General features: G+C 49.4%; 1 protein-coding gene across 3 annotated transcripts in view; it reads right to left on the reverse strand.

Moving 5' to 3' along the window:
• Positions 1-15,482, reverse strand: part of PINX1 (PIN2 (TERF1) interacting telomerase inhibitor 1) — an 82,408-nt gene extending 66,926 nt beyond the window's left edge. For 2 of the 3 annotated variants that reach the window (XM_014610232.3, XM_019496427.2), the window contains exons 1-4: positions 15,376-15,482; positions 7,544-7,653; positions 4,347-4,439; positions 2,728-2,806 (exon numbers count right to left, since the gene is read on the reverse strand). In XM_014610232.3, the coding sequence (XP_014465718.2) occupies positions 2,728-2,806; positions 4,347-4,439; positions 7,544-7,653; positions 15,376-15,439 (346 nt within the window). In that variant the 5' untranslated portion in view covers positions 15,440-15,482. Of the gene's footprint in view, positions 1-2,727; positions 2,807-4,346; positions 4,440-7,543; positions 7,654-14,608; positions 14,627-15,375 lie in introns of those variants that run through there. The other variant, XM_059728481.1, reaches the window with a different exon arrangement.
• Between the last annotated feature and the right edge of the window lie 3,426 nt (positions 15,483-18,908).

Below are 18,908 nucleotides of genomic sequence, written 5' to 3' on the forward strand. Positions count from 1 at the left end.
AAAACCAGAAACAGCAATAAGGGTGTACCTCTGAAACACTTAGCGGAGGACTTCTTGGACAGATCACAAATGTCTTCTCACATGTTACAACTAACACATCTTCCTGTACCTCAGATAAGATATAGGGGCAAGATTCTTAAGGTTATTTAGGTGACTGTGACCTTTGAACTTCCTACTAGCTTTCACTAACGTCATCAGGCACCCCCCTACTACTCCCAGCCCAAAGGTGTCCTGGTCCCTGTCTACGGCTCCTAGGCACTGCAATAATACAACTCTTGAAAAGAGCCAGTTCTTCAGCTTCAGGAGCAGCTCTGCAGGTTTGCGGCTAATTAAAAGAGCAGCTGTAGCTTCTCTATCGACTCATTTTGATCTTTCTTTTAACTCCCTGCCAAATCCTTCTGCTGTCATATGTTTACAATTAGCCCTTATTATGCTGAACAAAAGTTGCTAACCACACTATGGTCTCCATTCTCCACCTAGCAGCATGTGGACAACCTGTGGTACTAGGCAGAACCTCACGGACTTCATGATGCTCCACCTGGGCCCTATAAATTGCAAGATTAAAACCTAAGGGCATGCCTATAGAAAAAAACAGCCCCCTTCTAGCTACCAATGTGGCAGATAGGGCAGGAAGCAGAAAGCAGAGAGGTAAGGGGCACAGGACAAGGAACAGAAAGCACAGCAGCAGAAGAGGAAGGGGAAGGGGATCAGTGTGGCACTGAGAGAGGGTGTGAGGCGAATTCATGGCACAGCTGCCTGAAACGTTGGTCCCCCACTGATTAACACTTGCTTACATGTTTAGTGCCACCCTACTGAAACTGGTGCAAAACCACACATAAACCAAGCCAAAAATTTGGTTAAAAGACTTTAAAAGTAGCTGCTTTTGGAAGCGTTTGCCACATTTCCTGCTCCCATGTGTGTGTCAGCCCCCTAGCTGAATTGCATTCACCAAAACATTTGAAACTCAGGTAGATTTTGACTCTAGCTCACTCAAGCAACAGGTCCTCAGGTGTGGGAAAAATGAAAGCTGAAAGGAACTGGCATCGTTTAAAAGTCAGACGTGAGTCTTCACTAGCAAGCAAAGTGGACAGACAGAGATAAAAACATGGCAATGGAGAATGTTTCTGTTGTGAGGCTCTGAACTGGCTCCGGCTTTTCAAGTAGATCCGTGGTTCTCAACCTTTTCTGTACCAGGACCCCATTTGTAAACACTGATGGCCAGTCTTGACCCAGTAAATATTTAAGTAGAAAACAGCCCCCTGGCCCTACTGGTGCCCCTCACTCCGAAACCTCCAGCCTCCCACCCCCCCAGACCTGCTGGTGTCCCTCACTCCTGACTCACTGCCTCCAGGGGGTCAGTGGGTGAGGCATGGGGGGCACGTGCCCACCCCCCCAATTTGTGCACCCACAGCAGGACAGCAGGAGCAGGCCTGGGGCTGCAGCCTGGCTGGACCGGCACAGGCAGAAGCCACCTCTGCGAGGACCCAGCACAGGAGGGCAGAATGGAGCAGCGAGACTCATTGCTGTCATCACTGCTGGGACCCCTGCGCCAGCTGAGCCACCAGCAGCAAGAGGAGTAACAGACGGTGTGGGGCAGGCTGCACTGCCCTCACCTCCTCCTGCTGCCAGCTGCTTGTGCGCTGGGCTGTGGCTCTACTCCGCTGCCATGGCCTAGTCTGGTGGTCCCCTTACACTACCCATGCTGCCCACCACCACACATCCCCTCTGGGGTAGAGCTGCAGCCTGAGGGAAGCAACAGCAGAGGCTGGGCCATGGGGGCAGGGTATAGGGCAAACAACTGGCAGTGGGAGAAAGCAAGGGCAGTGCACCGCCTCCCCTTCTAGTCCATTACTTTTTGTGTTGCTAATGGTGCAGCTGGCACAGGGGTCCCAGCGGTGGCAGCAGGGTCCTACCTACTGGGCTGCAGAGGCAGCTCCTGCACATGTCAATCTGGTCAGGCTGCAGCCCCGTGCCCGCCGTGGGTGCACAAATCTGTTGGGGGGGACATGTGTCCCCCCACCTTGATGCATTGCCCATGCCCCCCTTGCTCCCTCGACACATCGCCTATGCCCCCCTAGCTCCCTCAGTGCATCACCTATACCCCCCGCCCTACAGACTTATCTGTGGGGAGCTGCAGGAACTTTCCACATTGCCTGGCTGCCATGTGCACGTGTGTGCGTGCATATGCACCTGGAAGCCCCTGCCTGATCACCCTCCTCCTGCTCCCCCCAGGCACAAGCAGCCCCTTGCAGGCAGGAACTCTGTCAGCCCGCAAAGGGAACCCGACGGTTTTCTCCGTTTTTCTCCTTTAAAGGAGCATTCATTTTTAAAGTTTCTTCATGACTCTTTCATATATTCTTGCAACCCACTTTTGGGTCACAACCCATGGGCTGAGAAATACTGAAGTAGATGACTGCTGCTCCTGACATCCCAGAAGAGCAACTCCAGGCTCCCAGGTCTAGTGAAGAGCCATTCTTTGCTAGAAGGGCCAGATCCAAAATGCACCAAAGTCTATAGCAACAGATGTCATTCCCCACAGCCACTTGAAAAGTAAGCTAAAGCTTGGCCCTATGACATAAAGCCCCTCTAGTACCATCAATCTTAAAAGGTATGAAGAGGCATCAGTATCATGAAAGAAGAGATGATCAGCCAGCCAGACTGGGCCCAAGCTGCTTTTTAAGGCACAGAAAGAGTGGCAAGTCTCAGAACAGCAAAGTATTAACATACCTGTTTCACCTTGCCCGTAGGAACTATTCAGTTCAGCCAGAAGCTGGTTGAAGTCATCCTGATGAGCAATCCAGTTGTCCTGTAAACAGCACCCAAGTGAATGCAAGCAAGAACTTTTATCCTACCAAAAACTACAGCAAAGTCTGGCTGCGCACCTTGAGACACCGTACAACCAGAGTTAACTATAGCGAAAGAGTTCCAGATACAGGACCATTTAGCAAGGGGAAACCCAGAGAATTCCCTGAGTGGAAAGCCTGACAGCTGCTGGCTAAGTTCAGTCCAAAGTGCCTGACTGATAAGAATGGTGTTTGAACGTCTTCAAACAATACTCAGCTGTTGTTGGCTCTGCGTGCCCTAGGTTGGGCAAGCTGCTCTCAGCTGCAGGCAGGAAATGCTAACACGACTTTCCTGCAGCATGAAAGATGAGAAGGTATGAGCTCATTTAAGATGTTGACTCAGAGAGAGCATCTTTGGAGCCCAATCCTGCAGGGTCCTTAAAACCCCCCAAAAACTATGGGAGACGAAGACTGTTTCAGGAATAGGGGCAGGAAGCACGAGGACAGGGGACAAAGGGATAGCTACCAGCCAGAAAAATGTTTCAGGTCTGTGTTGGAAGGGACTGCATTGAGTAACCTAGTCACTATAACTCACTGTACCTCCCTTAACTCATGCTCACCTCAGGAAAGCCCATCAGAAAGCATCTGGTCTGAGCCTGAATTTATCCAATGTATCCCTTCTGCATCAGACAGTAATAAGAATGATTACAAATCCCACTAACTTCATGCTACCTACAGGGTCTCTCAAACATCTCAGTTAGGAGACACACCTGCTTAGAATCATAGAAAATGAGGGTTGACAGGACCTCAAGGTCACATCTAGTCCAATCCCCTGCTCAAAGCAGGACCATCCCACCTAGATCATCCCAGCCAAGGCTTTGTCCACCCAGGTCTCAAAAACCTCCACAGATGGAGACTCCACCACCGCTCTAGGTAATCTGTTCCAGTGCTTCACCACCCTCCTAGCGAGAAAGTTTTTCTTACACTCCAACCTAAACTTCCTTTGCTGCAACCTGAGCCTTGTTCTGTCATCTGTCACCACTGAGAACAGTCCAGCCCCATCCTCTTTGGAATCACCCTTCAGAGAGCTGAAGGCTGCTATCAAATCCTGCCTCAGTCTTCTCTTCTCCACACCAAATCAGCCCAGTTCCCTTAGCCAGTCTTCACAAGTCATGTCCCCCAGCCCCTGAACCATTTTTGCTGCCCTCCGCTGGACTCTTTCCAACTTGTCCACTTCCTTTCTGTAACGGGGGTCCCAAAACTGGACACAGGACTCCAGATGTGGCCTCCCCAGTGCAGATTAGAGGGGGAAAACTACTTCCTTCCATCTGCCTGCACCATCTCTACCAATGCAGCCCAGTATGCTGTTAGTCTTCTTGGCAACAAGGACACACTGTTGGTTCATATCTATCTCACTGTCTACTGTCTCCCCCAGGGCCTTTTCTGCAGAGCTGCTGCTTAGCCAGTTGGTCCCAAGCCTGTAGCAGTGCATGGGATTGTTCCATCTTAAGTGCAGGACTTTCTTGCTTACCTGGACCAACAATGATGTTAACTTCTACTTACCTCATAACTGATGGCAGCTCCCAACCCAAGTGTGTTGTTTTTCACTTGAACCTTGATATGTTCTGTGCTTCCTTGTTCCTGAGCCCCAAGACCCTAATAAGAATTTAAAGCAAACCGTAAGCAGTTTTCAAATGTAGAATTAACACTGTAAATCAGTACCATGTGGAGCAAAAAAACTGTTTAGTAATATAGCTGGAAACACCACTTAATTGCTAGCGTTTGCTTTGCTGCAATTTAATGCAAAGGCTTTAGTACACTGTCAAGATATCGTGTATTTTTCATTTATGGTTTAAGCTTCCAAAAAATACAAGCAACAACAAAACAGTATCATTATTAGGAGTTAATGATTAATCAAAAAGCCACCTTACATTTCTGGGGGATGCTTTGTAACTTTAAAGACAGGAGACAACTGGCCACAATGTTTCTCTCACCACAGAAATGCAGTCACTGCCTGGGTGGTGGTTAGCTAACAAAGACCAGGAAAAACAAAATACGAAGTCCAACTCGTGAGCAAAAACAAAGCAGTCTCTCTCAGATTATGTTTAATTATCAGGCTTTAGCTCAAGTGTCAACCAGGGATAAGACCTCATTCCCTGACCTGCTTATGCTCTCTCCTAGCCAAACAGATAAGGAGAATTCACATGCCCCTGAAACTTGGTCAGATTGTGGTATTTGAGGGACCTGCAGTTGGAGTCTGGGAATGCTTTATTATATAGTGCAACAACCCGCATTTAAATATGTTGCTAGCAAGGATGCAACTCACTGCAGTTTGTTTCAAAAATAATACCAGCTCGACTGGCACCAATGCATCCTCCTCCTGCCAGACAGCAAGGTCTATTGTTGCACCCACATGACCTCAGGCAGGAGACCTAGCTACACATTCATCCTGTCCCAATTCTAACTCAATGCTAACGAGGAGAATTGAAGAGACAGGCGTACGCAGCTCCAGTTTGCAGCACAAATGGACTTAAGCCCATTGACTCAGCTCAGCCCTGGTCCCATTTATGCTATATATTGGGTCTGTGCTGTAAATGCTGCCCCGCCACCCCAGTTCTTGTGAGAGTGTAGGACAGGAAGGTCCTACAGCAATGCTGAGGAAATATAGCAGGAAAAAAAATCACCCACATATAATGGTAAAAACGCAGCTGCTGCCATAGATACATTTGCTGCCAATGTGATTTCATCTGTGGGGCAATCAAACATCTGAAAGCATCCTTTCAATTTGTGTTTTGAATCCTATGACCGTCAGAGCTATTTTTACATGACACAAGAAGAGCTACCAAAGTGGGTGTTTGTGCTTCCAGATCAAGATGTTCATTAATTAGCAATCTAAGGGCTGAGGATCCAAGGCCTACCGAAGCCAATGGAAAGGCTCATTGGCACCAGCGGCCCTTGGATCTAACTCGACATCAGCAGTTCCCAAAGCAGAGTCTCAAGCACTTCCAAACGGGGTCAGGGATCCAACCGTAGAAGTCACAGCCCGACTGGTCTTGCGAGTCAGTGGGAAGCAAAGTCAAGAGGCTGGAAAGACTACGAACCACTACCCTACGTGCCACTGTCTGTGTGCAATTGTGATCCTGCAATGAACTAGGTACAACATCAGGAGCAGTTAAGAAGTCATCAGCTACATTTCTTTTTTTTTTAAACAGACTTTTTCAAGTCAAGGTATAGTTATTCAAGGAATTCAGCTTGAGTTCTGCAAATATCCTAAGCTCAAGAACGCTACAACGATTACTCCTTGTTTCTAAATGAAAGAAGAGAAATGACTAGCCTGAGATATACTTTAAAAAACAAGAACCCAGACCATTCTCTGTCACTGTGCTTGCTCACATAACCAAGCACCAGGAAATGCTGAAGAGATGGAGATGACAGCTCTGGGCTCTGAGCAGGCCCCTTTGTAGCAGCCCCCCACCCCTCCCCGCCAACGGAAAGAGGCAACAGAGCTCTCTTTGTTGACCAGAGGAGAATTTTTCTAGCATCATGAGGTTACAGGCCTTCTTTTATAACCCTCCACAGCAGTGGGCTGGAGAGAGGAAAGGATATAGCTTGACACGACACCCAAACTAATCTGGGAGATAAAGGCATTAAAAGCTGTGAGAAACTAAAACAGCTTTCTGGTGCTGCTTTCTCTCACAATAAAGGCCAGAGCCAGAATATAGGGGGTACAACAAACCACACCTGAGTGGTACCTACTTTGGCTCTTCTCTGTGTCACTGTCTTACCCGTGCGACAGCAGAAGAGAAGAAAGTGAGGAAGAGCAAGAAATGTGGAAGTCACTAAGTGGTGGGGTAACAAAAGTACCTAATAACAAGGACCCAGCCCTATAAACACCAGGACCAAGAGCTGCCCGCAGTTCTGGTACCCAGTGCTCTCAAGCATAATGTCGCTGCAAGTGCTTCTAAATCCACAACACTTGAGAGTCTGCTTTTTCTGCTAGCACTATCTTCCATTTACACTGGGGTAGGCAATTATTTGGGCTGGAGGGTCACTTAATGAGTTCTGGTGAGCTGCTGAGGACCAAAGCAGGGCGGGGAGATGCCAACTGAACCTATTTGACCCTCTGGGCCACTGGGAGCCCAAGGAGGGAGGGCTGTGCCCCGCACCACTCCACTCTGCCAGGGCTAGGCCATACAGTGCAGACTCCTCCACCCCCCAGCATCCACCCCACAGCTTCCTGTTGGTGCTGCACACTCCCGGCAGCTGGGCCTGCACAGGACAGGGTGCAATGCAGCGTGCCAAAGAGCCATCCTGCCCACCTGATGGGATGAGCTGCTGGTGTCATGCCACACCAGGAAAGTTGGGGGTGGCTGCCCCAGGCCAAGCCACCCCTCACCCTGGACTCAACTAGGGCCATGGCAACAGGTACTCATCACGGCGAGTGAGCAGAACAGCTATTTGGTGTGCTGCATCATGCCCCATCCTGTGTAGGACCGGCTGCTGGCAGCCAGGGTGCCAGGACTGCACACTGCAAGCAGGAACCCAGGTTGGGGAGGTGGATGCAGGAGGTGGAGAAGTCTGCGCTGCTGCGGCCTGGCCCAGCCCTGGCTGCGGCAGAGTGGAGTGGAGTGCAGTGGTGCAGGGCACAGCCCTCCCTCCTCAGGCTCCTGACTTTGGATAGGATCAACTGGTGGGCCAGATACAGCCTGCGGGCCACATTTTGCCTACCTTCCCTTTAGACCAAGGTATTCAGGTCATACCTTTCCTTTAGACCATCCCATTTTTTCCAACATCTTCTGACCAAATTTGGAATCATCTTTGCTCCAGGCGCTGTTTCTGGGATCCACAGACCACTTCTGCTTCCTACGGGCTACGGTAAAGAAAAAAACCCAAAACTGTTACACTCCATTTAGTTTTCCAGCAGTCAATTTCTGCTTTCCGTCTAGTCAATAAATTTCTTTCATTCCACACAGCATTGATACCAGTCTATTTAGTGCCCCCATTACTGTTGTGGTTGAACACCACAATCTGGAATGGTTTTACCTTCACAGAAGCCCCGAGAGAAGGGAAAGAGTATTAGCTCCAGTTGTAGGTGGTGAACTGAGGAGCAGAAGAACAAGGGCTAGATCTGAGGACCTTAATGCCCACAGTAGGACTTCAGCACCCAAGTCTAAAATTTAGACCCCCACAAGCCCTTTGCAACTGGATGATCCTTTGCCTATCTTGTCTAGGGGCACATGCCTGCATGTCTCAGAGCACGCCTGCATCAGCAGGCTGGCTTTGTGAAAAATGCCACCTTACCCTGTCCATGCTGAAGTGTATAGTCTCCTAAGGCCATACCTGCACTGCCCCAGTCTCCCAGCCTAGCCCAGCTTGCATTCATCAAACACAGAAGCACAGCACTCAGCCCGGGGCACCCGTCTGGTTGCTCCCAAGAGCAGAAGAGAAAAAGGCCTGGAGAGTGGCAAGGAAGCAGGGGATGCCCCTCATCCTCATGGAGAAGCTTCACTGCTGCAAATCTGGGTTTGGCACATGTGATCAGGAGCAATGGTGCAAATTTCCCCAGATGCACAGCACAGACCCAGTCTGAATAATCAACACTAGCATTCCCCAAATGCTTCAAATTCCACTTCTGAGCAGGCCCCAAGTACCTCGGTCATGACAGTCCTAAGTAACTTGTCTCCCATCCCACATCCAAGCCCCATAGGAATCTACAAACTGGATGATCCTCTGCCTATCTGGCTGGAGGAGAGCGCCTGCAACATGAGACATGGCACAGTAGCAACACCCAAAAAATCATTCAGTGGTTAGAGGACTTGCCTAGGGTGTGGGAGACCTAGATTCAATTCCCAACTAGGCCTAAGGGGATGCAAAGCCATTGCTCCCATCTCCCAGGAAGTGCAGCCAGTCACACGCGGTCTAGTCTGATGAATCCGGATGACACCATGTGAATCAGCTTTCCCGGGAAGAGCATTCAGTTTGGTGTTTGAGCACTCTCCTGGGAGGTGGGAAATGTGGATTTAAATCCCCTCAGGCAACAGAGGGAACTGAACCTGGGCCTCCCACTCCCCAAACAAGCACCCTAACCAGTAGGCCATTATATAAAAAGGGGGCAGCAGCAGTTGCTCTGGCTTTCCGATGTGGAAAACAGGGTTACGACTGCATTGGGTGCGGGACTCAATCCCGTCACCTCGTTAGCTGGGCTCCGAAAAGGCCAATGGATTGAGTCCTTCAGGGAATTCAACAGAGGGATGCGTAGTTGCTGGACTGCAGTAAAGCTCTGCCATGCTCACTCAGGGCAACTGGAGAGCGCAGACAGCTCGAAGCTGCTCACGCTCCCCCCTTAAAGCAAACGTACCACTAAAAAGCCGCAAAAATTGATGCCACCTTCTTCAGAGCAAGACTTTGCACATTTGTGCCAAGACAAGGCATGGGGACGTCTGTTTGCTTGGTCTCTGTGGCACCATAAACAGGCGCCATAAACATTTTTATAGTGCCATAAAGGTGAGGACTGTTTCCTACTGTAGACAGGCTTTTTAAATCTTGTGCTACCAGGTAACAAGAGCCTAAGATCTAACACAGGAGCCTTGCAGGCCTGTCATTTTTAGCATTTTCTCCTTCTTTGCACCTTTGAAACCAGGGTCTCCGATCACTTTATAGATGCTAGTGAATTCATCCTCATCTTCCTGCAAGGAAGATGCACGTCACCCTCTATTCTCCATATAAGAAAACGCAAGCAGAGAGTAAGAGCAGCTTCCTTAAAGTTAGAAAGAAGCCTGTGACAGGAGCAGAAAGAGGATTCAACTCCAGATCCGGTGCTAGATCTATAAACCCATCGTTCTCACTTCCACAAAGGAATTATGGAAAGGAGGGTTCAGGTATCATTTGTCAGAGACATTATCTCTCTGGACCCAATGATCTGTAAGGTCCCTTCCAGCCCCTAACATCTATGAAACTATGAAGAAGGTGAAAGCTATGTCCTGGGCTGTAGCTGCAAGCTATTCAGCTCAGGCGCGCTGCTGTACTGAGCTGCACCTGGAGAATTATGGTATGGCGACACAGATCCTATCCAGGGTAGCAGCACCACCCAGTGGAGAAAAATGTTTCATTCAGTCGCACGCTTCTGCTTTGTCACCAACGCAGAGCTTGGAAGTCATTAGAGCATGTCCCGACTAACAAATGCAGCCCTAAACATGGACGTGAACTAGCACACTGGCTCAGAGATGGCACTGGGGGGTCACGCAAGCACCCTGAATGATCCCCAAGTGTCAGGCAACACTATGTTGAGACACCAGCCTGCTGCAGATGTGCCATTTCCTAAATATTGGTGGTACCTGCATCCTGCTGCTTTATCTGCAGCAAATTAAAGGGCATTTCTGATGGTTGGGGTATTCCGTCTGGTAGTGGTGTGTGAGGTTTGTTCCCAGAGGATGTTAGGAACAGGATGCAAGTCACCTAGCATGGTTTTGACAGGGATAACCCAGCCTGGAACAGGGGTTTGGGCTACATTAGGGGTGGTTAACAGTCCTCTCTTCAGCAATACCACACAAATACCACTCATGTTCTGGAACTAGCGTGTGTAAAGTGCCTGGGTGTCTCTGTGGCATGGCTGGCAAGAGGACCACGAGGGAGGCGGTGCGTGCGGTTATGAGAAGATTGACTGCAGACAAGCAGCCCTGGGGATCTAAAGAGCTGAGAACCGCTGAACTAGCGACTCCAAACTGAGGTCCAGGAAGCACTCGAGAGCAGCCAGCTCTCTGCAGTTGCTGAAGTGGCGCAGCCTCTTCTCATTCGAGCTGCTAAACTGCATTGAGAGACAGGTGAGGCACTGATGTGGTATTCATTTCTTGCACAGCCTTATCTATCTACCTAGGACTGGAAGGCCCTCCCAGGTTAGAGCCCAGCATCTGGCTACCAAACCCATCATATAAGGCACCCTTTTTAAGTAGGCCATGTTTGGCGTTTAAAAGCAACCCAAGACCTACCGTGCACCGCCCCTGCTACTCCCCGCCCAGCAGGTAGGTCTATGGAGAGGGAAGGGGGGGGCGGTGCAGATCAAGGCAGAGGGAGAAAATATTATTTGAGGATGCGGCTCTCCAGCAGGTAAGTCCCACCCGGCCGGGGCCCCACTCAACTTACCCCTGCTTCTGCCTCTGCAGCACTGTCCCTCACCATGGGGGCTTCAATATGGCCCCCACCCCTTCCTTCCCCGACAGACTGACCTGCTGGGCTGGTGTCCATGTGTGCATGCATGCGCGCGCTCAGCCCCCCGCCCCAGCCTTGGATCGACTCCAAGATCTACCCCAAGAGGTTGCAAGACCTACCGGCAGATCGAGATCCACTGGCTGGTGACCACTGATAAAAGGCCTTTCACAAACCTGTCTTTATTCATCTTTGGCCTCTTGCTTTCCACTGTGATTCTAAGTGATTTGGGACACGGACTGCCTTTTTTATTTCTTCTGTATCTACAGTACTTTGCTCAAGTGAGTCTTAGCATGACTGGAGCTCGTAAGTGTGACAGTAACATGAAAAAGAGAGAGATGAAATTCAATTTCTATCCAGCGAAGAGTGGGTTCCTAGCAAAGCCTTTCTATTAAGACATGGTGCACAGAATCAAAGTGTCTTGGAACCCCCAAATTAGAAAACTCATCAAGAATTGAAATAATCCCAAGAAGCAGACACACAACACAAGACAAACGAGTGCCGCAGAGCTATTTTACAAGGTGCTCTAAAAGAAAGAAAAAAGGACATTTCACATCAGAAAAAAATAGTGATAAACACCAATATTTTAGCCATTTCTGAATGTTTCTCAGAATGTGACTACAGGCTGTTCTCTACTAGTTTCGTGCAGTTTACATATAATGAGTGTATATTCATTTAATTCATTGCATGCATTCATTCATTTATTCATTCAGCAGAGAGGGGTAGGAAATAAGGTAGCAGGACACCTAGAAGCCATAATGGGGATGGCAACTACAGAAACACATCGCAGACAACGAGCGAGGAGCACAGATCCACACAGGAGACTATATTTTGGTGTGCATCACTCCCACAATGCACTGCACAAAGCAGCTGACTGTGGGCTTCAGTGAATTTACCTTGCATATAATGAATTTTTTATATAAAAAGGGTAATCGCATAAGAGCGAATTTGAACATACCGAACCCGCATAAAGCAAGGGAAACCTGTACAAGGATAAACATTAACCCCGGGGCTGATTTGTCAGAACCTGTTAATGACTGTGTCAGACATCACGCACTTCAGAAAACCTGTGCAATTGGGAAGACTGCACTTAAAACACTGCATTTATTTGAATCCAAGTTAAGGTTTTTCCCCCCACACTCATCGTGGGTGGGAGAATCCTACTCTTGGACTCAAAAACAAAGGGCAGGGGAGCAAACTGGAGGAGGAGCTGCTCCCCATGGCCACTTACCCTCAGATGCAGCTTTGGCCCTAACCTGCACCTGCCCAGCCAGACAGCAGCAGTGGTGGCAGCTCCAGCCTCGTTCCCAGCTCCGGCTCTGGCCCACATCCAGGAATGGAGCTTCTGCCACATCCACTGATGTCTGACTAGGCAGGGGACCACAGCCAACATATGCTTTCTGCCCCAGGCTGCAGCAGGTCAAGAGCCAGGACTGAGAGAGAGTAAGTAGAGGGCAGCAGAGAGGGGCCAAGCAGGAGAAGGCAAGTAGTCAGGGAGGACAGGTGCCAGGGGCACAGGAACTGCAAGAGGGAACAACAGAGGGGGGAAAGTGGTGGGGAGCAAGGGGCAGGTGCCCCCCACCTATCTTTCCATTGCTGCTTACCTCCCTGCTACTGCTTTCCTCGCTGCAGCGGTGCAGGGGATGAATTTAAGACGTCCTTCCAATAATTAGAGACCTTACATGAAAAATGATAACAAACACATAAATCTCCCACGTACAAAATCTAATTACTGGAGGGGCGTCTTAAATTCAAAGTCATCTTTGATTCAGGTAAATACAGCAATTCCACGTGCGCCTACAGTTTCACTCTTACGAAGTCAGATGTACATCTCTGAGATGTACTAAGTCAAAGCTAGGTACATATTTCAGCCCTAATCCTGCAGGCACACATTTCCTCAAACGTAATGTTAAAAGAAAAGAGAAATGTGCATTCAAAAGCTCTGTGGGCCTGGACAAGAATTAAAGTTACAGCCATCGTTGAGCCTCAATAACAACCATCAGCTTACAACTCCATTACATCCCTACGTCAGTTCTTACAGGACAGTCGTTGCATGCGCCTTTCACCGAACAATGAGGCGCCCTTTAAATATGGGGCTACATGGCTAGCAGACAATGCCTGTCCCCTACCCAGGAGGAGAAGTGTGGGCGAGCAGTGGAGATTTCCTGTTCACTACACATGCACTGCTGTATGGTTATGCTGGGGAAAGACAGGTCATCGAGATGCACACAGATGGGGAGGACTGTGATAGTCTTGGTGGGAGCTCCTTTCTAGTCTTGGGCCAGCCATGAAAAGGACCCGTCTTCTGCTCAGCTGAGCTTTATACCTGGGACTGAACCCACTGCACCAGAGAAGCAGACCACGGTCTTCACCCTGACGCTCTAAGTAAGCTTGCAGATTCTCTGGGCAGCCGCCGAGTGCCTTGAAGATAAGGACTACGACCCTGAGCTCGATCCCACAACCTGGCAGCATTACAATAAAACCAGAGAGAGCAAATAGAAAAAAGGACTGGAGACCCCAGGCACATGCCCCCTTGCCCGAATGCAAAGGGCACATATGACAAATGCATCGCAGATGGCGTGAGCCGCCTGCTGCGCCGAGTGCTATGCGACTACCACCTACACGGGCAACTGAGCCCGTACCGAGTCCCGAGGGTAGCGATTCCCAACCAGGGTGCCGCAGCAGGCTGAGATCCTTCCAAGGGGGTGGTGGGGAGCCACACCAGGCTAGAGATGGGCCAATTTGATTCATCAGGTAAAACAAGAGATTTCACATAGGAACCCAAAGGGTCCACATCATTCTGCCCTGGTGCCGCCTGGCTCTCTGCAATAAAAGAACAGCTCTCGCCAGGGGCAGACTGGGGGGCGGAGGGGAGGAAGGGAAGCTGGGGAGAGATACTTGTGCATTTGCCCTGGTCCCCACCCAAAGCTGAAAGCCAACTCCCTGGCAGGGGCAGCAACATGTCTAGTCCGGCAGTGCTGTGCGAGTCAATTGACTTCACGTCTCAATGTCCTCTACCCGATCCCGTCCAAACCACGGGTGGTAACGACCCCCTCTCTTTTTCAGTGGTCTCGATGTTCCCCCAGTCAGACCACCCTTTACTCTGCCAACCTCATGTTTGCTGCTCCTCGTCATGTAGCTCCTATTTTACGGACTGTTTTTATCGTTAGAAACGTAGAAAATGAGGGTTGAAGGGACCACAGGAGGTCACATCTAGTCCAACCCCCTGCTCCAAGCAGGACCAGCCCCAACTGCATCATCCCAGAAAGGCTTTGTCTAGTTGGGTCTTAAACACCTCCAAGGATGGAGAGTCCACCCCCTCTCTGGGGAGCCTGGTCCAGTGTTTTGTTATCCTCCTAGTGACAAAATTCTTCCTAATATCTAACCTCAACCTCCCTTGCTGCAGCGTGAGCCCATTGCTCCTTGTCCTGTCATCTGCCCCCCCCCCCCCCCAAGACCAGTCCAGCTCCATCCTCTTTGCACCCCCCTGCAGGGAGGTGAAGGCTGCTATTCAATCCCCCTCGGTCTTCCCTTCTGCACACTAAAGCAGCCCATTTCCCCCAGCCCCTCCTCACTTGTCATGCCCCCCAGCCCCTAACCAGTCCAGGAGACTGGACGCGCACCTCGCTGGGGTTAGTTCACCCAGCGCTCCTTCCTGCCCAGAGCAGGCTGCCCTGCCCCACACGGCGCTGGCGCTCAGGCCCCCCTCCAAGCATATCAGTGGTTGCTCCCATTCACCCCCCCCGCACTAAGCTGCATTGGTAGAGCCCAGGCCTCAGCATTCCTGTCTTCCAGGGGGCTCCTTCCCACAAGGGATGAGGTTTACCCCCCCCAAAGATAATGGTTTCTTCCTCTCCCCCAGAAGCTTAATGGACCCTTCCAAGAGAGGCACTCCCACATGGTATCTTCCATTCCTTCCTTTATGAGGGTGCTCTCCCCCACTCCTACATGGTATCTTCCACCCCTTCCTCTACAAGGGTGCTCCCCCGAATGGTATCTTCCATCTCCTTCTTCTACAAGGGTGCCACTCCCACATGGTATCTTCCACCCCTTCCTCTACAAGGGTGCTCCCCCTACTCCCACATGGTATCTTCCACCCCTTCCTCTACCAGGGTGCTCCCCCCAATGGTATCTTCCAGCCCCTTCCTCTACAAGGGTACTCCCCCCACTTCCACATGGTATCTTCCATCCCTTCCTCTACAACGGTGCTCCCCCTACTCCCACATAGTATCTTCCAGCCCCTTCCTCTACAAGGGAGCTGCTTCCCCCCGCTCCCACATGGTATCTTCCACCCCAAGGGTGCTTCCCCCCGCAGGTTGCTGGGCTCTAAACAGAGGTCGCCCCCTCCCCCGGGAACGCAATGGTTCGCCCCTGCCGCGCGGACACTCACGCTCCGCCAGCATCGCCATCCTGGGGGCTTTCCACGTCACGCGGCGCGCAGGCCGCCGGCACATGCCGGCGCCGCCATCTTGGGAAGGGGCCTCCCTCTCGCGGGGCGCACAAAGGGGTGGCTAAGCTTTGCCTGATGGAAAAGCCAGGGAAGGATAACAGCGAGAAGTTTGTTCCGGGGAAGAAACGGGACTGGAGGAAATAGAAGGAAGCCGACGCTATTGAGAGGGAGCTGCCCACTCTCGGGTCCGGCCGCGGAGGGAGACAGGCATCTGTGCAGACAGCTCAGTGGGATCCCGGGCTGGGGCTCCACGTGGAGCACGTGGGAGGTATCCGAATTAACCCTTTACCCGCCGGATGGCCAAGCCTGAGTCCAGTGAATTGCCATTCCAGCTGCTGTGTGCGTAAACCCGCGTGTGCCCACAGCTCCTGCCTGGTTTGATACGATTCAGGACCTGGGCCAATCCAAACCTCACATCTGCAGCCCTAAATGCCACTCCCCCCCCAACCAATACAGCTTATTTAATAATACAATATTAATTATAATTTAATAATGCAATAGTATGCATTAATAATACAATATGTGTAATTTAATAATGCACTATTATTTCCATTTCTATTTCTGGAGGGGCCTGGAGGCTTAGTGTCACATCAGAGCACATCTATAGATGGCAGTATGAGCCTAGAGAAGAGTCAGTAAAGACTGGTTTAATAAGGGATCACAAAAAACCTTGGGACTGTCAAGCAAGAAACCTCTCAGACATTTCCTAGACCATTACTGCTATAAAAGCACAGCAAGCCTACCCGAACGATGGTACCAATGCAAGTCATAAACATGGTTGACGTTCTTTCAACATTATTAGTAGTCAAAAGTGTACTAGATCATATTCATTTTTTGTGAGCGTAGAAGAACAACGGCTCAAAAAATAAGCAATATCCTCACCCAGAAAATAAAGGATTTTATTTATTTTATTTTATTTGTCACATTCACCTATTTTCCCAAAGATGTAATGATCAAAAATTGGAGGTTCGTGTCTTAAAGGAGGAAACTCGTTCTGAACAGTTTGGTTGGAAGGAAAGATTTGCCTTCCCAAAACAAGGTGCACGTCTTATTGGAGGGTATGTGGTATGCGAATAAGTACAGTATGTTGCAAAGTCCTGCCACTTCATTCATTAGTATTTATATTATAGTGGTATCCAAATCCTTAGGCTTTGTTGTTCCAGGTGTCATACAAGCCCTGAGGGAGACCCAGTCCCTGTTCTAAAGAGTTAATCTAAATACCCACACTTTGCAATCATTCATGCAAGTAGTGCCACTGAAGTCTCTGCGACATACAAAAGGAAAAGGCAGAAAGATAACTTATTTTCACGTACATTTGCTATATTTTTTGTACAATATCACCTTTCACAAAAATAAAGCAGTATCTTTTTTTGTAGGGGAGAAGTGGCAGCTGTTATTGTCACTAAGGCTAATGGTAGAAGATTTGATCGCTCTGTGTAAGAAAGCACATGAATACAAAAACATTTAAACATTAAAAAGAAATACTTCATAAACATGTAAGTGAATCTTTTTTTGGGTGGGTTTTTTTTTTCCTAACTTTCTGCCCAAATCCTAAATAGGCCCCAGAGAGTGGGGCTGTTGAGTAAGATGGTGCTGGTTTTACATAGATTACGTCTGCACTGCAGTCGGAGGCATGTCACGGCTCACGTAGGCATACCTGAGCTAGCATTCAGCTGGCAAGCTTGGGTCCTTAGTGCTCACAGTGCAGTCAAGTGAAGCGTATCTGTAAGCGTGCAGACTGCAGCCCGGTACCGAGTGCTCTGTTGAACTCCCCTAGGGTCCAGCTTTTAAAAGTGTCACATCTTCCCTTGATTTACAAGAAGCAATGACTTCATTCGGAGTTTTGAAAACCAAGCTATCTGGATCAAAAGCTGGGCTCCCAAAATGTGAACCATCCACAATTAGAGAACCTGTTTGCAAACATGCTTCAGCCCAGCCACCACAGCAGGTCCTGGAAGAAAGATGTGCCAATGTAATGAAAGGTGTGTTTTAAAACCATCCTGTTTAAACAGGTGGAAGGGGCGACGAACTTATTTTGGTTTAAATCAGGTCATATGTGACTCAGTTTAAATTGGTTTATTTAAGCTAACCCAAAATAAGCCACACTATTATTGAAATGCAAGTGTCTGCAAGGGGATTTGAAGAGTCTGGACACCATCTGTAGACCCAAGAAGAGCTTAATGCAGCACAGTAATGCTTCTTGGTAGACCCAAGAAGAGCTGGGGAACCAATATCAAGGACTGGACGGGGCTTTAACCGGCAGAGTGCACAAAGCTAGCTCAACACAGGGTGGAGTGGAGGAGGGTTGTTATAGCATCCAAGGTGCTCCAGCGGTCGCAGCAGCCCTGGGACGACTTGACTTGAACACCGTTATAAATAAGTGACAACTTGAACACCCAGCATAAAAAAGATTAAATTTATTAACACTCAAATAAGTTCTTAGTAGAAAATAGCCTCAGTCCACAAGACCAGCTTGCATTATCTGCAGAGAGTTTCTCACTTGGATTACAAAAGGAACTTCCCATCATCCTAAAAGGCCAGAGCTTGAATCTGGGCTGGGCACATTCATATCTTGTCCACTTTAATTATGGGCTCAGCTGCTCTGGTGTGACTGATGACCAAAAAAAAAATCCCTGGTCCTACAGCGCTGGAAAATGAAGTCCTCCCTCAACACACAGACAGACACAAATGGCTGGGGTATTCATCTCAGACTCCCAATAACTAAATCACCACTGAGCCGTGGCCTCTGGAAACTATCAGCCCGAGAAGAAAACTTCAACGTGTTTATGAGCGTGTCAAATAGGGGAAGACTCTGGAAGCCCCATTTTTATGCTATTGCTGTGCCAAGTCACTGCTGCTGGGCTACGGTGAATGAACAATTAAGGGCTCTTGCTACAGCTCCAGAGCTGTGCGTTCAAACCCCCATTCTGGATTTGCATTGCACCTCACTGTGGACCCAGATGTAAAAGGATATGTGGTCATTTAAACTGGGAAGTCAAAGAGGGACAGATGTGATGATAGCTCTTGGCTTTAGACACGACTGTGTCATCATTACCCCACTGCCCAGATGAGATTCATGATTTGACCAGGCGGCTGATACACCAAAGAGCACTTTTCACCTACAAGTCTTTCTCCCATATAAATGACTTCTTATGACATGTCTGCAAATAAGTGCTCGGGATCCCATTTCACAGGTGGGGGAGCAAAGAGCTTAACAGTTCCCCACACGGGTGCAGCTGAGACAGCACCTTCAACGCCTGGCTCCCTGGCCTGTGCTTATATCACTAGCCCACGCTGCTCTTGCCAAGCCTGCGATACGTGGACGCACCCGCTGGAGTCCTCTTTAAACACTGGAGTCGGACTCGTAAGACTTAGTCCGTAGGCAGTTTAGAAATGAAAAGGCAGTAGCAAAATCAGAGTGAGCCAGCGACGAAATAGGCTCCGAATCCCAGCTAAGGAAGAGGTCATTCACG

Source organism: Alligator mississippiensis, chromosome 1 (genome assembly GCF_030867095.1).
Source record: "Alligator mississippiensis isolate rAllMis1 chromosome 1, rAllMis1, whole genome shotgun sequence".
Taxonomy (NCBI): Eukaryota; Metazoa; Chordata; order Crocodylia; family Alligatoridae; genus Alligator; species Alligator mississippiensis.